This window comes from Haemaphysalis longicornis, unplaced genomic scaffold (genome assembly GCF_048455015.1).
Source record: "Haemaphysalis longicornis isolate Haplotype H1 unplaced genomic scaffold, Haemaphysalis longicornis Haplotype H1 scaffold_2, whole genome shotgun sequence".
In the NCBI taxonomy this organism is placed as follows: Eukaryota; Metazoa; Arthropoda; class Arachnida; order Ixodida; family Ixodidae; genus Haemaphysalis; species Haemaphysalis longicornis.
In genome coordinates, this window is record NW_027526295.1 from 65,345,493 (window position 1) to 65,371,216 (window position 25,724).

At 50.9% G+C, this 25,724-nt stretch overlaps 1 protein-coding gene across 1 annotated transcript in view; it reads right to left on the minus strand.

Annotated features, from left to right (window-relative positions):
* Nucleotides 1–17,545: 17,545 nt before the first annotated feature.
* LOC144168940 (translation initiation factor eIF2B subunit epsilon-like) overlaps nucleotides 17,546–25,724 on the minus strand; it is a 43,753-nt gene continuing 35,574 nt past the window's right edge. The window contains exons 14-15 of the mRNA XM_077697938.1: nucleotides 25,000–25,155; nucleotides 17,546–17,658 (exon numbers count right to left, since the gene is read on the minus strand). Coding sequence (XP_077554064.1) covers nucleotides 17,575–17,658; nucleotides 25,000–25,155 — 240 coding nt within the window. The 3' untranslated portion in view covers nucleotides 17,546–17,574. The remainder of the gene's footprint in view (nucleotides 17,659–24,999; nucleotides 25,156–25,724) is intronic.

The window sequence follows — 25,724 nt, forward strand, 5'->3', positions numbered from 1 at the left end:
AAAGGCAGTATAGCGTGCGCTCAATGTATGATGATTTCCCTGTTTTTATTAGGAATCGATTCCTTTTAGACCGATTTCATTGTGTTGTTTGGTTTTGGCTGCTCGCACTTTTTAAAGCGAAGCCTTCCACGCCTCACTGATGGCGCCCGTCCAGTCACCAGAACGCACTGCCCGAAAGCCACCTTCACACAATGGGCTTCACAAAACGATGATGATGGTAAGCGAAGGCGCATCAAGCGCCTCAAGGAAAAAAAAGGCGTCCGGTGGCCGGAATCCAGCCTAGGTCTCTCGGGGCACGTAGCCCACGTCTATCCGATTGCAGCATTCTGATGCGGTCGAAGCAGCTTGGATTTAAAACGAAGCTTTCTAGGTCTCACTGATGGACGGACTAGATGCGACGTTTTGCTTCCGTTTTCCTTCTGTATTCGGTGTTTCCTTCGTTCGCTCTGTTACGAGTCGGCGAGGACGCCGAACCACAGTAGCGGACGCTTAGGTGCTGCGCGCCATAAAAGAAAACCAACAAAGGGTAGCAGTTGAAACACCGTCTGACGAAGGAATGCAGTGACTCCTAGCTGAAACGTTGCACTTGACAAGAATTGTGGGCAGCAACACAGGATATTTCATGTTAGCAAGCATGAAGGAACGGGCATGCGAGCTGCGATGGCATGCGGGCTGCGATGTCTCGACATCAAAAGTGCAACCTATTGCTGCGCGACGATGCATTCTTACAAACGCTCGCGTTCCCAGCTTATGCCACCGATTGTGCGCCGCCACGTCACCGTGAGCATATACGTAGGCTGTCGCATGTACCCTTCCCCGCTTAATCGTACACGGGTGTTTTGAGATAAGGACAGGCAAAATGGTGCCATGACCATTTTAACAGCGAAGCTGTTTAGCAAATTGTTATTTCTTGTGTCCACAGTAAAAAATACAAAGAAATTCCCGAGCTCCCGCACCTGAGCGCGGGCCCCAAGGAAACCGCCCGGCAGATTTGAAAACCAAAGAAAAGTGCCTAGCGGTAGTGTGTGCGTGCCTCGCCGTGACCTCCCCGCCTCCCCAGCGCACGTTTGTCAAGCCAAGCATGCCAACTTAAGGAGATTGGCCAACATTGGTAAAAAAAAGTCGAGCGTTCGCCGTAATCGTCGCAACACTTGCTCAAAACGAGAAAGACTCCAGCGTTCACCGTTATCGTGGCAACGAGAAAGACACGTCATAGCGTACGACCCTCCAAGGTGATGCCCAATGATTATCACTTCCAAAAAAATGAAATAAGCTCACATTTATAACCAAAAAGTATGGAGTGATGGTCGTCGCGGAAGCGAAGAAGAAGCGAATCGTCGGAGACCCCCCGATCTTCAGCGATGGCTGTGGGGGCCCCACCACCGCTGTCTTCTGGACTTCATCCGGGAAACGGGTGCAAACTTGTACCTGTAGGAACTTATGCCAAAAGGCATACTGTCGCAATTAAAAAAAAAATCGTCGGAGTCGCAGAATGGGCAGGTAGAGTCGTAGTACAGAATGTGAATGTGCAGCATCTGCTGTGGACCTGCCCCGGACTGCATCAGATGCGATTACGGCACCTTCGTGCAACCGGCCTCCACCCTGGCCGCCCTCCAGACCTGCAGCGCTGGGTTCATGGACCATTTCATAGGCACCTTCTAGACTTTATACGAGAAGCAAACTTGTTCGTGTACCTGTGAATCGTGCACCGTTATGCCGCAGGGCAAACTTTCGAAAAAAAAAATCGTCGGCAATTATGGACGTAAACATTCGTGATGGTCATGATTCTTGCGTACTTCGCTAACTTCACGTCTTACGCGTTAGTGTGAGCTTGCTTCATTTCTATTTGAGTTGAAACTAATTTTGTTTATAACAGCATATCCTCACCATGGAACTGGCATTATTTAAGTTATAAACACTGTAGTTTGGTAAGAAAAAAATCTTTAGGATGCGATCGGGCAGGTCGAGTACTTTCCACATTGCATGATGAGTAAACTATGGGGACCTGTAAAAAAAAAAGTGGAAATGTTTATAAATCTTTGCAATTTTTTCACCAAATATTTGCAAACTTATCTACTGGATTCTGAAAAATTGAACTCGTCATACATATATTTTTTGGGAAAATATTGCTCAAACTTAGCAGCGCGAGCAATGTCGTTCTAGAGAGAAAGAGAGAGAGAGAGAGAGAGAGAGAGAGAGAGAGAGAGAGAGAGAGAGAGAGAGAGAGAGAGCATTTAATGGTAAAAGTGAGGTTAGCCGAGCCATATCGCTTCGCATACTACGTCATAGGAAGGAACGAAAACATGGGCGGTGTGTGAATTGAAATAAATAAATAAATAAATAATGAAAATCGAGGTTATGCGCACGTGTTTTCAAGCAAATTTACAGAGTATGGAAAGCACATACACATAGTTTGGAAGTTAAGTTGGTCATAGCACTTGTTCCAAGCCAGTACTACGCAAGAACACCAACAGAGCTTTGGTAGCCCGTACGGCATGGCGTGGGTCCGACCAAGGGCCCAAAACTGGCCTTAGTTCAAGGTCTTCGTGATGTGGCATACACAAAGACTTTAAAAGAGTCTGCCTTGACACTGTGAAATTTGGACAGGTACAGATGACATGTTTTATGTCTGGTGTTACATGGCATGTTGGTCACAGTGGTAGAGTCCTGCTGAATTTTGCAAAGCAAACGCCGTGTGTACGCCACGTTTAGACGCAGGCGGTGCAGTACCGCTTCCTTACGCTTGCTGAGCCCAGGAGACATCTCGAAGCTGCATTTAGGGTCAATGATATGCAGAGTCCTGTACTGACGTTTCTTGTCTGTCCAAATGCGTCGCTGTGTTCTCGAGGCAATCGAATGTGAGAGGGTTGCCGCATCCTTTCTTGTAAAAGGAACGGGCAGCGGTGGACCGAAGAGGCTGTGGGCCGATGAGGCTGCAGAATCAGCTGCAACATTTCCGGGGACTCCGCAGTAAGCAGGAAGCCATTGCAGTTCGACGCTGTGCCGCTGTTGTGTTGCTTGGAGGTGCAGATGATGTACCGGTAGTGATCCTAAGTATACTAGAGCGGCCCGGGAATCAGTTAAAAAAGCGCATTTAGTGGGTGACTGCTTTAAGATGTAGTGAAAAGCAGCCCGCAGCCCAGTGAGTTCGGTAGCCATCGTTGACATCTTGTGGCTAAGTGGAACGCGAATGGTGGTTCGCGACGAGAGAATCCAAATCCCAATCGCCGAAGAGGTACCCGTCATTGATCCATCCGTGTACACATGCGTATGGGCTCTATAGTAATAATTAGTGAGCTCCAAGGCAAAACAATTCAAAGCTGGGGCCGGCATGGGTGCTTTTCGCTTGAAACCAGGAACAGTGGTTCTGATTTCCATGGCAGGGAACATCCACGGTGGGTGAAAAGGGGCTGGGGCCTCGAAATGTGAAGGTAGGACCTCCTGCGCCCTAGACGAATAGACCGCTGCTAGTGGATGCCCACGCTGTCTAGCTACAATGCGCAGTTGCGTCCGACATAGCTCCAGTGCCTGCAGAGTAGGAAACGCGAGACGTCTAATTTCTGTCATGGTTCCCACAGTGGATGTGGTCTTCGGAACCCCAAAGCAGATTCGTAGTATTTTGGCCTGTAGGCCTTCTAGCCCTCTACAATTCCCTTTGGAGAGTGGGGTCAGTGCTGGGAGGCTCAAGCGGAGGAGGCCTTCACAGAAAGGTGTCATATAGCCTTAAAAGACAGCTGACACTGCGTCCACCAGCGCTGTTGGAGAGCATACCAATAATGTGCGCAAATGATGTCAGCTTCTGCTTTAAGCTGCGAACGTGTCCATGTGAGATGACGGCCAAAGGTGACACCAAGAAATTTGTGGAGATCGACAAATGGTAATGGCACGCTAGCGGCCATTAAATGGCACTTGGATACATCCCGTTTAGTGAAGGCCATTGCGGCGCACTTGGCGGGTGATATCTCAAGGCTGCGTATCGTGACAAACTTCGCAACAGAGTTAATAGCGCGCTGCAATCTCGCTCGAATCACACGCCGGTTGTGGCTTGAGAACCAAATGCATATATCGTCTGCGTACATTGAGATTTTCACCGATTGCGGCAGGCATCTCTCAGACCGACGAAGGAGAAGTTAAAAAGAGTTGGGCTTAGGACGCCGCCCTGGGGGACACCGCGGGTCCCCCAGGGCAGCGTAATCACCGGTAATCACCGATCCAATCGTACATGCGTCCCGAAATACCTGCAGACATCATAGTTGTGCAGATAGCTCCATTGCGTACGCAGTCATAAGCCGATTTTATGTCAATGAAGACTAGGATGGTTCACTGCCATCGAGCCTTTGCCTGCTTAACATGTGTTGCAATGGTAATCACGTTATCGATGCTACTCCGACCCTTGCGGAAGCCTGACATCTGCGAAGTATATATACCTATCACAGTGACATCCTAGTTTAAGCGCTGCAGTACCATCTTCTCCATCAGTTTACCAATGCAGCGGAGGAGCGCAATTGGCCTATACGAGTCAATGTGCGTGAGCACCTTGCCAGGCTTTAAGACTGGTACAATGCGGGCGCGCTTCCACTATGGTTAAAGGTGGCCGGTTTCCCAAGAATGGTTAAACACTGAGAAAAGCCACCCCTTCGCATTAGCACCAAGATGACTCGGAACCACGTAGCTAATGCCGTCAGGACCTGGGGAAGAAGCTTTCTGAACTGAGGCCAGGGCGGCCTCGAGTTCCGCCACACAAAAGGGTGTGTCCAGGTAAGATGTGTTCGCCGATGGGGGGCTCAGTGTTCCTACGATGCTTGTAGGAAGTGACCCTTGCGTGGCGGTGATTTTGGCACAGAAGGCTTCAGCTACGTCCAGGTCAGTTGTCTTCATTCTCAAGGCAATTGAGGCGAAGGGATGTCACTGAGCCCGTGCACGGTGCACGAAGACCCCGAACTAGACTCCATATCCTCGTGAGGGGCTTCCTGGGATCCGATTTGGAGGAAAACGACATCCATTCAGGCTTGGCGAGCTATTCCAAATGTCTCGGAATGAGCTTTCGCGTGCGTCTGGCTGCTCGTACGTCTTCGATCGCTAAGGTTTGACACGCACGTCTTTCCGCCCTTCTACGGATCGCCAGAAGATTGTCATATTCAGCGTCAGCCACAGTATCCTGCTTTGGAAGCAAAAAGTTTAACTTCTTTACGCATCGGCCGAAAGGCTAAGCTGTCTAGTTTTTTTTGGCTTGTTTACCAGGGGTTCCTGAACCGTTCGAACCCAGCTCATTGCGCCAGAAAGCAACCTTTTCAAAATACTGTTTCGTAAAGTGCGCCGAAAAATGAAAATTTGTAAAAAAGGGCCACCTTTCGGCGGCATTTAAAAAAACGTTTATCAATTTTCGCGATTACATGAAATGACACTCAATAAAAGAGCATTTTAGAGAGTATGTATTGCAATATTTATCTTGGAACTTGAAGAAATAAGGTTACATTCAGCACATTTTTTGTCCGATCAACATTTGAATGGCAGTACGCAGTTAACAAAGGTAAATAATTATGTCTGTTTGTACAGATTTTAGAAAAATAAAGCACCTGATATAAAGAAAAAAAATTAAACTGATCACAGTTGTCATTTTTACCCATTGTTCAACTTGGTGGTTGCGGAAGTTAGTTGTTCTGCACAAACCCACAGGGGAATTGAAGAAATACGAACAAATGCCTTCGACGCATACTGCACAGTCTGGCGCAGTTCCTTAACAGCGTTTGAGTACGGCCTGCTCTTACGATGGGAAATGCTCGATCAAAAATGGACGCCGGTCATTTATTCTGATGCAGCTTTTAACGCTCTGCCACCATTGAGCGGTATGGGAGTACGTGCCTGTTATCTACTATATACAGTAGCAGACAGATTTTTCGGACCTGGAGGGAAACGAAAAATAGTCCGAATAAAAGCTAGAAACCCGAACAATCCGTGAGTCATTACTACTTTGGGACAACTGGCGGTTCCTCGGGAAAGTCCGAAATATCCAGCAAACCCGAATTTTCAGAGTCCGAAAAATACTGTATTGAGGAGCCAAGTGCAAAGATGGCTGATTGCAGCTAGCATGACGCCCTTCAATGTTCAGTCCGCTCTGGGCGGCGTAGCGTGAAAAGGCGCCTCAAAGGAAATGACCGGCGTCCCTTGCCGATCAAACACTTGCAATGAAAACGGGCCACACTCTCAAACGCTCTCGGAGAATTGCGCATGCGCGAAGTTTACTCACTTTGCAGCCAGATGGTGCGGCATGCATCAGAGGCTGTGCGCTTCGTTGTTCGTATTTATTTTAATCCTCCTTGTATAACTCTCTGACGCACACGCAAAAACGGGTGTACATAGACGTACCCGATTCCACACACACGTACCCATTAATGACGCCTACGCATACATTCGATATAGATACGTCCGCCGTGGTTTCAACACAAAGATATGTACGCATGAGCGCGTATACGTATCTCCGTCCGTGCGTGCAAACGGACTAACGTGCGGATCTGTTTTTTGAAAAGGGCAACCTCTGAATCTGTGCGTCGGTCTGTCCTCACACGCGCATGTATAACACACCTTCACCATACGATTTTGTCGAGGCCCTGATGCTAATTAGAACTTTCGCGCGTTTCTTTCATCACTCGAAATGTCATGATGAGTATGGTGGCTCTGTGCGTCTGCAGAACAAATGACGAATAAAGAAAGCGTCCCTCAGCCTCAACACCTGATTAACGTTATAAGAGTCATTTCTGCGTATACAACAAAATGTTCAGAACGGTGGACTGAGATGGGTCTCAGTCACTGGCTGACTTCGGGACCGAGAAGCACTCCACGTCAGAATCGTCTCGAGACGCGGGTGCTTTCGCTCCCCCACAACGCGTCGCGAGCGATGTGCCAGTGCGGACGTGGGCTGAGAGACGCATCAGCCCAAAAGGGTGTCCGCCCTCTGGACCGAAAAATACCCCGCGTCAGAATCGTCTCGAGACGCGGGTGCTTTCGCTCCCTGGCGACGCGTCGCGAATTGTGCGCCAGTGCGAACGCCACTGCAGTGTAGAGTTATACGGCTGTTATCTGGCGTTGGTAGTGGTAAACATTTTTTTTTTTTTGCCTCAGGGAGGCCAGCGGGTTTTCAATAAATTCAGTTGAGAGTCAGCAGCTGTCTTGGGGTTATTCTTCTGTCTGTCTCGTATTTTGCGCGGTGATTAGTTACAAAAGATGGAGAAGGTCCCTCTCGAGATTGCATTCAGGCAGTCAGAGCTCCGCGTGGCTCCAAAGGGGGCTCGTTTTGTCGCGAGGTGATCGGCAGTCTTTGTAAGAAACGGACGACAGGTGACTATCACCGGACAGCCGCGCCCGTAAGCCGTGTGTAACGTGGTGCACGCTGGCCTTACGACAGCCGGCATTACTCTGACCATTATTGTGTCTGCGAGCGGCATACGTGCGCGCACGCACGTAAGCCGCTCGTGTTGCGGTTGGAACCGGCTATTGTGCAGCTAATATTGCTGCGAGTGAGTTGAAGGAGCCCTGCCTGCTTGACGCTAACGCAGCTTTGCCGAGTAGCGCACACAGGCAAAGAAAATTCGATTTGGAAGGCAACACCCGTATTAAGTAAGACGAGCTGCTTCCCGCCAGTGACAGGAGTTGGCGGGAATCCGCTGCTCCCTTCACTCGCATCGGATGGTGAGAGCAAAACCCTCCGCACACGGACGGCACGGTACGTGGTCACGCCAGTTGCCAGTCGTCACCGCCATGGACAGCGACGACGGACCAGCTGAGCCACCCGGCGGGGCCGGCCAGGGGTGCCGCAGCGTGTTCAGCTGTCGCCAGTTGCTGCACCCTCCCCTCCGGGGGCCACGGCCTGCGGGGTAACCCACAGAGAGGACCAGCCGCCGAGGCAGCCACGGAACCCAGGAGGTGGAGGCACCCGCCATGCATTGGAGAGGACTCCTCGAGCTGGGAGCGGAGGTCGCGTCAACATGCGATTTCCGCATTCTTCGTTTGCGGCTCCTGGCTTCTCCTGTTCCTGCCAACCTGCTGTGCTTCGCAACCGTGACACTAGAGCCAGTGCACCGCGTTTGTAGACGCATCAGGCGAGCTTCGCGGATACGGCATCATAGGGCGAACATTTGGGGTGAACTGGGATGGGGGTGACATTTGTTGGTGTGTTTCGTAACTTGAGGTTTGGGACCAACTCTTGGGCAGCGCAGCGCCGTTTGAATTCATGTGGCGTCCAGTATTCAAGGAGGAGGAGCGTGGGAATTGTGGTGGGAGCTAGGAGCTGGAGGTGGATCAGCGCCAGGCCACCCGCCTTTGCCTGGGCCCTGCGAGCACATCCTCGGTGGCGGCGAACTACACGGAGGCAGGTTCCTGGCCTATCCAGATGCGGGCCCTGCAGGTGGGGCTCCACCACATCCACCGCCTGCAGGGCACACCGGACGGCGCGGCACTCCCCCAGCGCTACCGCAGCCGGCCCAACTCTCGGATGGGCATGCTCATCAGTACCTACGAGAGCCTCATCGCGTTGACGCAGCGGCCCCGCCTGGAGCCCCCAGTCCCAGGCACGGGGCAGGCTCTACGCATCGCCACCACATTGCCGGATGTCCGTAGCAATTAAGAGGTCCAATCCACCCTATGGCATCCGCCAAGAGGTGGACGCCCTGCAGGACGGCGCTGCTGGACTTCTGCAGGTAGACAGGGATGGCTCAGTTCAACGTCGACGGCCAGGTCCGGAGCCTCCTGCACGTCCCTGGCACTCGGCACCAGCTTGGTGTGCAGCCTGCCCTCCACTTGGCTGTGGATCTTCTTCTAGAGCAGGGCACCCTGGTCCGGGGGGCCGTCATCCTGACTGACTCCCGGTATGCCCTATTCCGGCTGCGCACCGCCGACCAGCCAGCCAGCTCCAGCGGCTACGTAAAGCCGTCGCTGGTGGCCAAGCTCCATGCGATGGAGTCCTAGGGGTGTCCACTACGACTTCACTGGCTGCCATCGCACGTGGGAATCATGGACAACGAGGCTGCAGACGCCTTGGCCAAAGGTGCTGCTCGCCAGGCAGGAGTCCAAGCCTCCTGGGATGTGGTGTCATTCAACGCTACGAGGACTATCCTGGCCCGAGTGGCCGGTGGAGGCCATGCATCCAGATGCCCGAGCGATCAGTGGCCACGCCCCACGGATCCTGCCCGGCCGGACGCATCAGCAGAGACGCCCGGGCGCTCCTGCTTCGCCTGCGACTTAATTGCTGCAATGCGGGAGCCCGCCTGCACCAACAGGGCCGCCGGGCGTCCCCCACCTGCACCGACTACCCAGAATCCAAGATGCTCGAGCACTTACTGTGCTCTTGCCGCCAGCATGACACAGCGAGGGCGGAACTCCGGGCCCCACTCCAGCGACTCGGTGCGCCAAGCCACAAGCTGGAAGACTTAATTCCTATTCCCCACGGGACCGGATACCTAACGACTGGAGGTCTTACAGCACTTATTTAACTTCCTGGTCGTGGCAGGACTAGAGCAGCGTTTGTAGCCGTCGAGCCATGGACTTGACGAATGCGACATAGACTGTCTCCCACTCTCCTTCCCTCTCTTCATATCTTTTGAAACCCCCCTCCCCTTCTTTGGACTGGGTTGTATGCGTATGAACTCCACGTTGAGTTCAAAAATATCGCCCGTTTTTTTTCTCTTCCCTTTCTAAATAAACCACCACCACCACCGCGATCCCGAGTCGGTACGCGGTATATAGCAGACGAGGCGCGTGAGGCGCTCCGAAACGACACCAGCTAGGCGCGCATCGAGGCACCCTAGCACCAGCCTTGTCGGAAAGTAGTGGCAATAGGGTGGCAACTACGGCGGCGTTCGCTTGCGTCCCGTGAGATGACGCCGTCGCATCGGCGCGAGCGCGCAGCTCAAGGGATGCGCCGGCATGGAGAAGAGACTTCAAGTGGCTGCTGCGATCGGAGCAACATGTGCCTGCACCAAGTGGGACGTTACGGCGTCCGGTCGTCCGGTGGCGTAGCAACGTACCCGGCTGCATTCTATTGCGCCTGCAGCCGACCATCGTCTACAGGTCGCCGGAGTCGAACAAGCGACGCCGGAGCGCTGCGATGGTTTGGGGATCACCGCGTTTGGCGTCGGTTGCCTTTGTCTTGCCTGCCTCCAACGCCGGCGCCGTAGACGCGGCAGCCGCGTGTAGAGGATCATCTGAGTCAGAACCGTACCCATAAGTTTCCTCACCTCCACAGCAGTTCTCTGTTTACATTGTCATGTGCCCCCAAGCAACCACGGACGTCCGTGGGACGTCCGAAATACAGCCGGACATCCAAGGCCAGTTTGGACGGCCACTGTAGGTCTATTTTCGGACGTACAGTGGACATCCAGAAACGGATGTACAAGTCCGAATGACATCCGCGAACAGACGTAAAAAGTTATCATGAAGCATCAAATAACGGCGTAAATTGAATATAAAAGCAAAAACGAAAAAGCTACTGTGCTTTTCAATTAAAAAGATTTTGTACATCAACACCCTGCCTTGTAGGTTTCAAGTTTCATCTGCATAATTCTAATATTAAGCCTAATTTTTTAATTGTTCTGAAACACTTCACCAACTCCAACGACGATCTCTTTGGCGAAGGATATATAAGAATTGAGAACCGCTAACGAAACGTGAAGCAATTTCACTGTGTTCATGCATGCCGTCTGCCTGGTAGTGCATTAGCCTTGCGCGGTGTACTGTACTATTCATTGTAAGAGCATTAGCTTGTTGTTATGTGATTCTGGAAATTTTTACAGAACATCCAAAATACAGCCAATTTCGGACGTCCTACTGGTCGTACGGAAGTGTTAAAACCGGACGTCCAGCGGACGTACATGGTACGTCCATCGACCCTGAAACGGACGTCATACGGACGTCCGGTAGAGCCGGAATGGACGGACGGCCGACGGACGTCCGGCGGTTGTTTGGGCCCTTTAATTTCCAAAAACGTAACCCACAATGGTCTATTCCAAGCTTTCGCAATTTCTATGCACTGTGTTATCACGGACAAATTATCATCAAAGCACCTGAATCCATTCTGCGGTTCCCCTAGGATTTTATTTTCTTCCATCCATGCTTGAATTTCTGATTTTATCGCCTGCAATACGAATCTATACATCACTGATATGTTACTGTTAATGGTCTGTACTGTTACGATTGAGCCCGCCATTGGGCTTCGTTTCAATACTCCTCGGCTGTGCGGCGAAGCCTCCACTACGTTCGCCTTTCAGACAAGCCCCACCGTGTCGGTGACTCATGTTTTTTACGTCTGGACAAGCCCGGGTCAGACGCTTCGCTTCTGGCGCATTTCAAACTTCGACGGTTACCGACGAAGCACGTCTCAACGCGCTTCAAGGACACAAAGGCCCCGCGATCGCAACGGAGTCCTCCTCTCTCCCCTCTCTCGGGCTCAGCGCGCGCTGCTGCTACCCACTGCTCAGGAACTCTGGAAAGAGTGTGGTGTGTCTGTAACGTTCGTGGCATGTGTACAATCTAGAGGGAACGCTGTTTTGACCGTTGACGCATTTGGGTATAAATACGACCCCCGAAAGCGCTATAACCAATTCCTGTTTGAGCAGGGAATCAATGCTGTCACTCTGCTCGAGTCCTGTACTGTTACCTCGCCCGTCGGGACATTGTTCTTTGGCTTCGGCTCACCTCTCGCTATGAAGTAAACAGTTACGCTAGCCTACGGCTTCTGGACTTCTTCACGGCTGCAACAGCGGCTGGCCGCTCTCTTCACACCACGCTACCACACGTATGTCGGAGGTGACGGAGCTCGGCTCGGGTCGGCCCTCCCGGTCGCAACAGTACCAATACCGGATTTGCTGCCTCTGCCTTTATATATTAAATTCATCCTAGTTTCCAGCCGACCTTATTTATTGCCCTTATCAATGATGCCTTACTTTTTGGTTCAAGCAGGTTTGTCAGCTGCCTTGGCATTCCGTCCGGGCCCACTGCTGTTTGGGGGGAAACCTTTCGCTCTGCTTTTTCCAATCAAGGTTTCCAAATTTATTTCCCTTTACACCGTCTCCTGTGGCGCTGTTGTCATCGGTGTAGGCTTCACTTCCTCTATTTCCCTAAACTTATCACTAATCACTCGATCAATATGCGTCAATGCCTGCTCTTGTCAAAATGTTTACCCTCATCATCCATCAATAATTTTTGATGGACATCGCTTTTTGAGCCTAGTGCTTTTACATGATGCCGAAACTACTTGGATGCGCTTTTGACCTCCTTTCCTGTTTCTGCCATCCCTTGGTCACTTTTTGCTTGATCTTTGCTTGCGCCATTTTTTGCACTTGCAGTTTGCTGGCCGTAATGTGTACGGTGTCATCAAAAAACCCTGGTTATAGTTACTCCGGCCGTTTACCGCGCATGTGAGCACGCGTTTTATGAGGGGCACCAGGCGTCGTCCAGACTTGCACATAGCGCTCGCAAAAAATAGCAAGAAAACAGTCCACGTGCACCCGATCGTCACGGGGGGTATACAAGAGAGGATCGTGCTACAGACGCCCAGTTCGTGAAAAAGGTTGCCGCCGGTATTAGTGCATGCTGTCGCGTTCCACTATGGAAGAAATGTGAAAGCCTGCGGACAAAACGATCCGGGCCCGCCAGTCATGCATGATGAAGAGGACGATATAGATGGATATGACAATGACTAGTATCACAGTGAAAAGCGACGACGGCACGTGTAAATAAACAATTTCAAACGTAATGCAATGCATGGCGGTGTGTCCCTCAGTGCTTACATAGAAATAAATCCTGCAGCTCGTAATCTTTCTTTCACTACCTCCAGTTCCATACCAGTTCTAATCGCTTATGTTCCCTCGAAGCTTTTCTCCGCTGGTCAATCGCCTTTTATTTCATTATTCCACCAGCTTCTCGACTTTCTCTTCCCTTTAGATCGGTTGCATTGCTTGACTTCCTACATCCGATGCTTTGAGCCTACCATCATCATCATCAGCAGCAGCAGCAGCCTATCTACGCCCACTGCAGGGCAAAGGCCTCTCCCATTATTCTCCAATTACCTCGGTCCTGTGCCAACTGTGACCAATTTATCCCCGCAAACTTCTTAATCTCATCTGCCCATCTAACTTTCTGCCGCCCACCGCAACGCTTGCCTTCTCTAGGGAGCCCTACCATTTCGTCGTAACGCCAATTTTTGTCTGCGTGCTGATTGATTTCACCTTCCATCATAGCGATTATGCGCTCATTGCTCAAATTAGCTCCTCCGGCTGTGAGCAAGGCATCCCGAGCGCCACCTTGCGGCTCCCAAATCCCTAGAACCGTCAGGCGCTGCTCCAACAGATGTGCGAGCATGTTGTTGTTGTTGTTGTTGTAGTCCTTTATTAGGCGAGGGAAGGCCATGCGGCCAAAATAGGGGTAGGGGAAGGAGGGTAAGGGAGGAGTAGCCCAGTTAAAAAGATGATGCGTCCATGAAGACGGCACAGGGGTTCCCTTCAGACCGCGGAGGTCAGGCTAAGGTGTAGATCTACCACTAGGGGATTTTCACGACCGGAGTAGGCCCGATTCTACACTAATCTTGAAAGACCACTCTCTACGCCGAACAGCCCAAGGGCTCTGATAAAATTCGGATCATCAAATGGAGGATCATCTTCTGAGGTATCGGGAGGCATAGCATTGGTGAGGATAGGCCGGTACAGCAAAAATGCGGAGCAGCGCCAGATTAGGTGGTCAAGGGTGGCGAATACGGTCATTCGGCAGTGGGGACAGTAAGGAGGTGGAGACCCCGTTGGGTAAATCCATTTTCTTGTGATGTGGGGTGTGAGAGCTGCGTTGGCTCTAGCTTTGTTGACGAATACTTCCGCAGAGCGAGGCATCGGGGGAGCCAGAGCCAGGTAGCCAGGAGGGGTGACGGAAGAAAGACGGCACTTCCGTGCCTGGCGTGCGTGATCAAGTTGAAGGCGAGGGCAGGGGGAGGAGGGCGACGCGTTGTCAACCAGGGGAGGTGTACTATCAAGGCATGAGCAAAATACCAGATGGTGAGGCTTTGGCCAGCCGTTGGGCTTAGTTCCCAATTTGGCGCCACTTCTGTTACCATTGATTTTGTGCAAATACCCTGGCAGCATATTATGCGCCCTTTGGTTTCCGCCTTCTCTATATGTGTGCGCAGGAGTCCAGATCACCCACGTATCTTGGATCTACTGAGTGAGGCCTCCAATTTTGCAAAGAATGTCGGTGGCCATAGAATTGGGCGAGGAGGTCCTGTTCAGTCTTCTCAGAGCAGCCTGGGAGTGTGTGATGAAGTGGAATTCGTGGGCAGTGGTAGATGAGGACACATTTTGTATGGTCTGAATAGCGCCAGGGTGCGGCATTTGATGGACAGATTTATTCCATGGTTGCGCAGTGGAATGCCAATCGCGGCAGCCGTGTAATTTGTCTTCTTCCGCGATAGATGCCGCTAGCTTGACCTGCGCCAAGTGCTTGCGACGTAATGAGAAGCGAAGTTTCCACTACCCTTACCACAGCTCGAGGGTTTTAAGAGTTGCCTCTTCTCTGCCTGGATACATTGGTGGTCGGCGCTTTCGGTCGCTGGGAGAGGAGTCAGTGGCCTCATTATGGTCTGTTTACCTTCTTTCTCCAGTTTTCTTTTCTTTTTTTTTTTCTTTTTTTTGCTGCACCTGTGCTCTTTGGCTACAGCCTGGTTTGAGCATCCGAAAATGGTGGCAGGTGGTCTGGGTTTTGTACCTTTTCAAGCGAAGCGTGTATTGGCTGACTTGCGCAGTCAGTGGTGGTTCAACGCCTTGCGGCAAAGGCAACTTTACCCACGTACTCTAACGGCGATGACGACGCCCTTGAAGTGATTTGAACGGTACATACCTGTGGTGTCGCAATGGCGACGGCCCCGAAGGCCGATGAAGAGACGTACATCGCTCACGTTGAAGCGGTAGGACCAGAGAGTTTATTCAAAATGGCATTACCTTTTATAGCTTTGGCATAGCCCCCTGGTGGTAAATAACCGAAGTGCCGAGATACAAAAACCTCGATACTTCAGTACCAAATCTGGGGGAGATGGTTGGCAGGGATAAAGTGTTGGAGCTCGCCGTTTGCAGCGGGCGTGTGCGCAACAGGGTCGTGCTATATTATGCCGCAACAAGAACCAATCAGCATCGTCGCTCACAGCACGCCACATTGGAGGTGAGGTCGATCACGATGGGCAGTTAACCTTCTAGTGCGGCATGGGTAGGCCACACGTGGTTTTCTCTGCGGAAGAGCGAGGTGCCAGCAAAGAATGTAAAAGTTCCCAATAATCGCCGGAGAATAATCTACAATAATGTATGTATAACAAACATTTCCATTCACGTAAAGCTCAGTGAAACGAAAGGGTTTTGTTAGCTCAATCGGTGGTTTAGCATTTTCATTTCAGTCATTGTGTTTTCATTTTGGCAAAAGTGTTTACGTCTTCGTTTTGGGGACACTGCATTTCGATTTTGGTTGTTTTCGTTTTCACTGAGGTCAAGCTTCGCATGCACCTTTGTTTCCGGAGGGAAGGCACTCGCTTTCTTCTTTTTTTTTGTTCCCCTTTTGCAGCCACTCTCTTGGCTCAGTCCCCAGTCCAGTTTTTACCAGCGCCAGGTGCCACACTACACACCACTGCCTGCCATGAACGAGCCTACATTGTGGGCGGCTGCAACATCAACACATGACGGTACCACGGCACTTGCCGCTGGCAACTTCGAGGTGGCCTACCCTGAGCCACAAGGCCATCTGCAGCATGCCTGGGCACTCTAGTTGCACCACCCTGGTGCCTCTTTTCCACCACAAAGTCACCACCGCTTTCGCCAACTACGATGGCCTGCCCCTGCAACAGCCCACCGGGCCCCTGACTGCCAGCTTCCCCACAACTGCCCTCGCTCAAACACCTTGCATGTTCCTACCCTGCGGCCTGGTCACTTCGGTTTCAGTGATTGAAGTGGCGTGTAGAACTTGCAAAGGACAAGTCTTCGTGTGTGTGTGTGTGTGTGTGTGTGTGTGTGTGTGTGTGTGTGTGTGTGTGCGTGCGTGCGTGCGTGCGTGCGTGCGCGCGCGCGCGTGTAGGCGTAAGATTGTGTCACGAGCAAACTCTCACACGGACTTCTCGGACTGGGGACCTGTTATAGCCTTGTAGGGTATGTGCTGTACTTTGACCTGTTGGTTATTTTACACAGGGAGTGCTCTGCCTTCGAGAGGGGGAAGCTGGGTGAGGGAACTGCGTGTGTCCCCGGGCCAGCACTGCCTTTGGCTGCAAGAAGCGCGCCGCATATTGGAGACTATCGCTCAGCAGGTGACGCGTGTTCTCCGCTGGCCGACGTGGCGGCCGGTCCCATCAGCCTGCTGCTCCTCCAAGCACCCTCATCTCCCCGAAGACCCTTCTCTCCCACTACCCATAGCATTGAGCTCCGTGGGGTGGTTCCCTTGGGGCTTTTCTCCGCAGATGGTCTAACCACACAGTGGCCCAGAAACAAGATGTTCCCGACCACAAAACTACGCGAGTCTCCGCTTAGAAGATTCCACTCCCACACACACACACACAGCCACTCCCCTCGAACATACAGAGAGTACATTTTGAACAACTGCACATTAAAGCTCGCTCTGTCGACTTCGTCCGCTTTCAAGCGCATCCTTGGCACCTTCCCGTGACTGAATCGATCCTTCTGCGCCGCCCTGGTGATGCCGCATTGTGGATTGCAGCCTCAGTTCTCATGCTCTTGCTTGGTAGCCAGGCATTACTGCCTCTTTACAGTCGCAGTCCCCATAGCTGCAGTGTGAGAGCATCACATAAGCCAAGTGTGGGGTGCTGCACAAAAATAAGGCCAATGGTGGAACTACAAAAAAGAACCTCTGCTTTTGCTCTTAAAAATGGGTGTCAGAACGAACAGCACCTGCTCTATTTCACCCAACTCTCTGCGTCACTTCCAAACCATCCTGTGATCTGGAAGGCACCTAGATGCATGTGCTTTAGCCCGTAGATATCACGTTACTCCTGTGGACATTTTAAAAGCACTGCGCCAAATTGTAGCAAGAAGATGCAGGCTGTATAAACAATGATAACGCAAACCAAGGTTTTAGTGCCACTCTACAAAGTAAAGAAATTCCGCAGCACATAGACAGGACACGAGAGCAGTGAGCTCTCATACCAAAACCAACCGTGTAAGCATAATTCGCTCGCTCTTGGCTTACATGCTGCAACTTCCTTCAAGGTCTCTTTTTTTTGCCTGCTCAAAGCAGCTCTAAGCAGCTTCAAACAGCGCAAAACTGCTCCCACCATAAATCTTCTATGGGAAAATAAAATACGGAGCTGCTTGGAGCTGCCTTGAGCAGGCAAAAAAAAGACTATCAAATTGTTGCCAGGTGAAAGCGTTTCACATGGGCGTGTGAAGGCCACAATACTGCCTTTTTTCCTCCAATAAATGGCCAAGCTCTTGGCACTAAATCAAAAGCAACCTGTTAACACCTCCAATCTCAGTGCTACCTGCAGCCCGCCACTGGATCTCAATCCTGTTCGAGACACTGGTCAGGGGGCATCCATTTTTTTATTCCGCTCTAGTCATCATCATCATCGTCATCCTCTTCCTCCTCGTCACTTTCCTCTTCCGCTTCCTGGAGCCACTGGACAAACTTTGCCGCCTGCATGGAGAAGGGAGAGGACCATCACCCAGTTGTAGGCAGAGGTTTAAATACCGTTTCGATCTTCCCAGGCACAACTGCAAGTAATTTTAATTTGTTATCGGTATAGGTGTGTAGGCTGTGAGTCGAATCTTTTCGAATATTTGCTCAAAAGCTTCTGAACGTAGCCATAAAAAAAAGTGGGGGAATTTGGGCAGCCAGAGCTTCACACAACTGTGCATACATGTGCTAGTGCTCGATAAGGAGAACGGATATTAATAATCAAGAACAGCAAAACAATGCAGGAAAACATGTTGGCAGACACTGTCATGAAGAAGAATTCCCCAATGTGCTCTCCCCAACAGGGAATGTCTGACAGGTGGCAGACCCTCCAGTGACTACTGTACTCGCACGTTTCTAATGCGCACCTTTTTTTTTGCTAAAAGTAGCCCTCAAATTTGTGTGTGTCACAATCAGGCTAAAAACTGAAATTGGCTTCACGCAAGTGGCCACAAGCACAGCCGCGGACACAAACTCTCTGCAAAATCCAACTCAACCCAATGCAAAACTATACGTCAGCATCGTTAGTGAATTTTGGGCGTACGTTAGCCAGCTGCTGCATGTATTTCAGGTATTGCAACCAGCACCTCGTTTCAGTCATTACGGCTATGCATAAATACCACTAACTCTAATCCCACTACAACGTATTCCACTTCAACGAAATATTTCCTATTCCCCGTCAGTTAGCCATAGAAGTCAATGCAACAAAGTCCTCACTACAACAAACCATTTGTCTGGCTTGCATTCGCTTCAACGAAATTTTCGATGATCTGGGCTGGATTTGAACAATTATTTTACAATAAAATAAGCATAGCGCCAGCTATCTGCAACTTTTTATACATTCAGGACGCTTAGTTTCACCGAAAACCTGCGCGGTGCGCCCAGATGGCCACCCAAAACAAAACCATTGTTTGATGGTGATAACGATGAGGCGATCCCTCGTTACATGAGGCGCAAGCCGGGTTCGCCAAGCTGGAGCTATAGCCAGTCCGTATCCAGTTGAAATCGCGCAAATATGGCGCAGCACCGTCATGTATGTGTTGTGAGCAGCTGTCCTTGCAGTGTTCCTTCTACAATTCTTCAAAGTTACAAGCAAAAATAATGTTTTCGTGTTTAGTCTTGAACCCGCGTCATCCTATCCTATCTTAGCCAGTCTTAGTCACGAGCGCGCGGTCGCCTTAAATGCAAGCGTGCGCGGCTTGCCTGCCAAGGTCAGTTGCTGCCGTGCCTAGTCAGAGGATAAAATAACGGCGCCCTTCTTGCCACAAGCGAGAGGGGGGCTTCCAACCGCATAGCAGCTATCTGCGAGTCATCAGCTCAGTGGAAACGCCTTGTTGTACAGCAATACACTTTGTACCTGCATTTCGTCATTTCTTCACCTCTCCCCTCCTCCTCGGTATCGCGCTCTTTGTGTGCTGGTAAAAAAACAGATAACCATTGGCATGTTTGTTATCTAAAAAAACACGGCGTTACTGCGCATCACTCCTTTTTCTAAACATTGTATTATGCTGCCAATGATGCGGAAATATCCAGGGCCATTTTTCTTGCCCTTTCGTGCTGTGTTGGAGCAGATTTCGACTCAACGAATTTTCGCTTTAACGAAATTTTTGGCACGTCCCGTCAATTTCGTTGTAGCGGGATTCGACTGTATAGAGCGTCCATCAAGCGCAATGTAATGTCCCCTGCCGAAAGTGAGGGAACCAAGCAGCACCACCTTGATTGATTGATTGATTGATTGTAGGGTTTAACACGCCGATGCAACGCAGACGATGAGGCGCGCCGTAGTGGAGGGCTCCGGATCAATTTTGACCACCTGGGGATCTTTAACGTGTGCCGAAATCTCGCACACACGGGCGTTTTCGCTTTTCGCCTCCATCAGAAAAGTGGCCGCCGTGGCCGGGAATCGAACCCGCGACCTCGTGCTCAGCAGCGCAACGTCTTAGCCACTGAGCCACCGCGGCGGGTACCACCTAAATTGGGCATCCCGGAGACATGAGCGCAACATTGATGTAAACACTGCACACCGATATTTTCATGCAAGGCAAGAACTAGAAGACAAGGTGTGAATTAATAAACTAGCAGCAAATGAACCAACTGCCGTCATGAGAAGGTCAAGGCACTTGAAATTGCAAGCACTTTGTTCCCCGCTACAGTTGGATATTCAAGTTTAAGATGCACAGAGGATTTTTGCTGCCACAGTTGCATGCATCAAATAAAGTGTCTTCTGCCAGGCACTTAGTGCCGCGGCTTTTACATCTGTGCAGAGAATCGGCGTCGCGTATTTTTTTCAAATTTTGCTGCAAAAACTTACCTGCGCGTTACAATTGGGGGTGCATTAAAATCGTGCACACAGTAATACGGTAGAAAAGAGGCGCTTGTTAGACATGGTACCAGCTGGTAGGAGCGGGTATGTTTTAGCAAGGATAGCCAGAAGCATAGTCACTCTCACCACTATGGACAAATATATCACCTTTCAGCCTTTAAATCGGAGCCCGCTTGCTCGTACACACGTGCTTATTGAAAGTCTTATTGGCAGGCTAGTCTTATTCTCGGACTACAATAAGCCTGCAGATAAGATTCGGGCTAGTGCGCTTTCCTGAAACCACACAGGATACGTAACAGAGCCGTCTTATTCAAGGGAAGCGCATACCTAGACACTACAGAAAAGCGGGGACCGGTATAATTGGAGATCCATGGGAAAGGCCTTTGCCCTGCAGCAGGCATAGATGATGATGATGATAATGACAAATCCGCTATAATGACCCGCCATCCTTGGTAGGCCACCTCCCGCAGCCGGGCAGCCGTGTTTTGGTTGCCCTGATCACTGTTGTGAGTCAGAAACAAAGACGGTCTGCTACATGGCATGCGCCCGAGACACCCACTACGCTGACGCATGAATAACTCACAGTGTGCGTACAATTACTCATGAGGAGGCCAGAATAACGTAATGCTGTAGGAGTGACATCGAAGTCATGCTTTTCGTCTGGCCATGAATTGGCTTCAGGATCATCGTAGCTGACTTGGATGCAACGACCAATCGAGGGCCTGGCTGCCAGCTATGTTAAAACTCATGCTGCTGGGAATGACAACACACCCGCGAGAACCGTGAATTGCAAGCCCACGTCGTAAATACTATTGAACGATACAAAGGCGTAGAGTTTTCATTTTCCCAGAGGGGTCAGGAACACGGTGAGCAATTTATATCTACACGACTTTCTCCGGACTGTGAAAAAGCGTCGTAAAACCCAAACAACAACAATTATGCCTATAAAAAGTGTCGCGCGACGGATTCGCCAGAAACTTCAATGTACCATACTTACCCGATTCTAACGCGCACCTTTTTTCCGCAAAAATAGGCCGAAAAATCGCATGCGCGTTAGAATCGGATACGAAACCGAAACTGCCAAAACAGCTGAAATTTTGTTCCACCCATCGCCATCACCATCTCAAAATGGCGCCAAAGCTTTTAGCAACAATTTTTCGGATCTAGGTGCCTAGGCTTCTCTTTCGGCGTTCACACAAATCGTCAACTTATTCCACTTGCGTGCTTGATAACAGCAATGGCAGCAGCAGCAGCAACGAAGGTGCGCCGCTTCCGCGGCTTCCGAGTGGCTCCCACACGTTCATAACGAGCGGTTGGCTGAAGCGTATGCCTCTGGAGAAGGTCGCGGGATGGGCATGCGAGGCGTGGGCCACGATTCCATCGAACATGGTTGAACGTTCGTTCAGAAGTGTGGCATCGCGAACGCCCGTGACGGCACCGAGGACGAGATGTTGCGGTCAGCAAAAGGCGACAAGGAGCTCTCGGAGAGCGACGAGGAGTGAGATGAGTGAGATTACTTTGGGGAATAAATCGCCCGTTTATCTTGCTCACAAAGTTCCTTGCGCGTTACAAACGGAGGTGCAAGTTTTTTCAGTTTTTTGCCTAGAAAATCGGGTGCGCGTTAGAATCGGGTAATTACGGTAAACTACAAACTACTGGTGTACTGGGCTCAGACACCCAAATCACCAGGGAAAAGGATAATGCAGTGCAGGTGCCAGTCCCGCTGTATTAAAACAACCCTTGTAGCGCACTTCACTGCCGCAATTTCTGCCAACCAGCGCAAACCATGACACACAATCACGACAAACACATGCGGAGGCCAAACCCTGGCAGCGTAACCCCGTTGACGATTCACTGGTAAGTGGGTAAAATGAAAGCCTGTACACTGCTCCCACAACCGCTGAGCAATAAGAGGAGACGCGAGTGAGGAGAGCGGGAAAGCGATTCTGCAGAGGAGCGAACAACTGCTGGTGGGGAGAGACCAGTTGCTACTAGCATCGAACACTGCTGGTTCCAGCCCCTACTGGTTAGACCCTACTGGTCTCAGTAGTACTGGTTTGCCTCTGCTAGTTCCAGTTCTACTTCTTTGCCCCTACTGGTTCCAGTAGCTACTGGTTTGGTCCTACTGGTTTTTAGTAGCTTCTGGTTTCATCTGGGAATAGTCCAATAAACCAGTATTGCACAACTGGTATGGACAGGTACCGCATACAAAAGAGCTGGTCCCGGTACACAGTCCAATGATGCTAACGGCTTAGGCTATTTTGGAGCAGCTTTCGGAGCAGGCGAAAATGCGTTTCAGAGCAGCAAAACCAGCTTTCGGAGCAGGTGTTGATAGAAGCAATTTTAAGACACGTATTGCATTCATGATAGATAATCACTAAAAGAACTCCCTTCAACGATAATAAAAAATTAAAAGAACCCTGCACAAGGATATTTTGTCCCCATTTTCATCAGTCTCCTGAAGAATGTCTGCACTGGGCTTTGTGCAGCGGCATGCACAACAAAAATTAAAAAAAAAAACGCTCTCATTTTTACACAATAGAAGATTGATTATGAGCAAACTAAAAATTGCTCGTCACAATATGTAAAATCGAGCACGATTGGAAGGCTACGTGGGAGCACTGACCAATAACATCAGTAGCGCCACGGCTTTGACTGCATAATTGAACATCGCGCTCCTCCTTGTGTTGCAGATGCATCACTATTTAGCAGCGTCAGCGCTGCCACCGTAAGGGTCTAAAATGACATGCCGCCGATAGCAGCGCTATTGTTTACAAAAGGCAGTGGGCAGCCACTTCTGTCAACCAACATGCAGAACCAGGCCAACCAGGTCAACCAACATGCAGAACCTTCATGACACGTTTGCCGCAAGCAACCAAAACGCCTCCGTTAACGACAAGGTAGCCCACTAGTCCCCCCCACCCCCTACCCCGAGACCATCTTAATTTCCTGCGAGGCCACATGCGCGCATTTCACCTTCAATTTCCACGTATGTGAATTCTATGCCTCTATGAACTCTTACGTGAAATCGAAGATGGGCGTCGTCATATGCGTGCCGCACTCGTTAAGCTCGAACACAGTGTCAGGCGTCGTGAAATTGCCGTACTCGCTCACCGGCGCGCGGCCTGAACTATGTAACCGTTTCCTGCCCTTGCATACTATTTTCTCCCTCCTGCACTTTGTAAATTCTCATCTGTTTACAGTAAAATCTCGATGATACGAATCTCGCAGCACCGCGAAAAATATTCGTATCATCCGAAATCCGTGTGAACAACACAGACCAAAAAAGCACTAAAACAAGTTTTCAATTATTTCTTTTCTTTACTTTCGCGTGACGAAATCCGTGACGTTTTTCTGCTTTTTTTTAACCTCCATGTCACCGAGCGGTTCTTTCTGGACTTCCGTCTCCTCACTCGCAGTGCCCAAGCTCACTCACTACAGGAGCGTTTTTGCACGCGATGCGTGCACGTCGGCGTTGTGCATGCGACATTTTCACGCACGCGTCGGCGATTTGGCGCCCGTGGTCAGAAAATTACGCGCGACGCGCATGGCAGTGGGAGGAGAATGACGACTTGCGCCAATGGAAAGGCGTGCGCCTCATGGCGGCAGTTACAAAGCGCTCGAGACAGCCGGCTGGCTCCGCCGGAGATGTTTAGGCTTAGCACCCTGACAGATATTTCATGGGCGCTTTCACTAGCGGCGCGGATGATGTTTTATAGCACCGTTTTCGCTCACATTATTAGCTCATTCACCGCACAAGGAACTTCGTGTATGCTTTGAGTGGCATTTTAAAGAGTGGTTACAAGCAGACTCTTGAGCGTCCCGCACCACTTCGCCACCGAAACCTCCACCATATTGCTGCGGCCGGCCACGCCCCGTGCAGCGTGCGGGCGGTTTCGCGGCGGTGTCAGCGTGCCTGTGGAATGTGCGGCGCGTTTTCGCGAGCAGAAAACAGAAAGAGCGACGAAGAGGGCAGACAGCCCGTATGTCGCCGTAGCTTGCTCGCTCGGCAGCCGGGCACCTCCCCGACTCCTCCTTATCATCCGCCGGGCACCGCAGGTCCATTCGTAAGAGCCAAAGTTTTTCCCATTTCAAACAGTGCGATTTCGCCTGAACTTTTCAGAAATTCGTATCATCCAGATTTCACTGTAACTACAACTCCTGCATCCTCATCTCTTGCCTACTTTTCTTCCAGCACAACTCCGCAGGCACTGGTCGACGCGTACGCTGTCTGGGCGCGTTGGTGAGCGAGTACGGCAATTTCGCGACGCCCGACGTTGTTGCCGAACTTCACGAGTACGGCACGCATGTCACAACGCATATCTCGGCCTGAAGACCGCGAGGCAGACGGTCACGACGGCGGCAGCCGGTCTCGCGAGTCCAATAGGTGCGAGGCTCACTGCACGGAATTTATAGTCTCGTGTGGGGGGGGGGATTTCACAATGCCTATGAGGCGCCAGCCGTAAAACGCATCATTGCCGTTATTGCAACAAGGGCCAGTTTGCCTTGGCTTGGCTCGGATTGCGTCCTGAAAACAGGTGCACCGCGATGTCACTTTCAATGGGGAAACTCAAGTAGTTAGTTTCGTTTCTGAAAGTCGGCGTACACCCTTGGGCACAGGTTGGGCGCAGAATCGCCAAATTTATAGGAAATGTAGCAGGATGTAGCAGCCAGAGCACTTGGGCGCAGTTTGGCGCAATCGGCGCAGCGGTAGCATCACTGCACAGTCTGGTAATCAATCGATGACACTCCTACACACGAACAGTCCCGCACTACCGCATACTGCACCAGAGCCGATTCTCTGGTCTGCTCTAACCTTCCACAGGCCTGCACACTTTCCAGGCAATCAGTAAGCGAAAGTCGGAGGATTTGCCGATCTGCTTGAACTTTACGGGCAATAACAGGGCCTGCTTTCTGGCGAGCCAAATTTGAGCAAAAGTCGACAAGCGAGCAAGCGACTTGTTGGGCAGGGCACGCACCGCTTTCCTGGCCAGTCCAGCCGCTGGGGAGGCGCTCGGGTCCTGCTTGTGGAACCAGTGGATGATGGTGTCCTCAGCGAGCACCTCCTGGTCGTACAGCCACTTGAGGATGAAGCCCGTGGCTGACGTGTATCGCTCATAGCTCGTCACAAACTCCTGCAACGACAGCGGAGAAGTGGTGGCGCGGTAAGTGCAGTGTTTTTACAGCACTGCCGCATAAGTCTAATCCCCCCCCCTCCCCTGTTCTCGTGCCCGCGTGGAATGAAAACTTGACATGTGGAAGGAAAACTCGGGAAACTGTTGTACAGAGTACGAAAAAATTTGTGTTTGAAGGTGAAGCTGACTTTACGGAGACCTACGTGGTCTTTGTAAGCTGGCTTTTCCACGTTGCGTGTTGCGCAGTGAAATATGGCTATTTACGGAGAAGAGAGTAAAGTTACACCCCACTGCATACTCCTTCTCCTCTCCACCCCTGCTGCCTTCTTGTTTTAAGAGTGAAGCCCCTTAGAGGCTGGGGCTGTTGGTGTCACCTGTCGTCATCGTCGTAATCATTGTCGTAATCGTCGTTTCATGTAGTCATGGTACTAAAACGCCGGGAAACTCGTTGACACCTCGCGTTGGAACGTAACGTGTGCCACAGAAACACTGGGACACTCGTTTACGCCTCATACTAGAGAGTTTCATAACACGTACTAAAAAAACACTGGGACACTCGTTTACGTCTC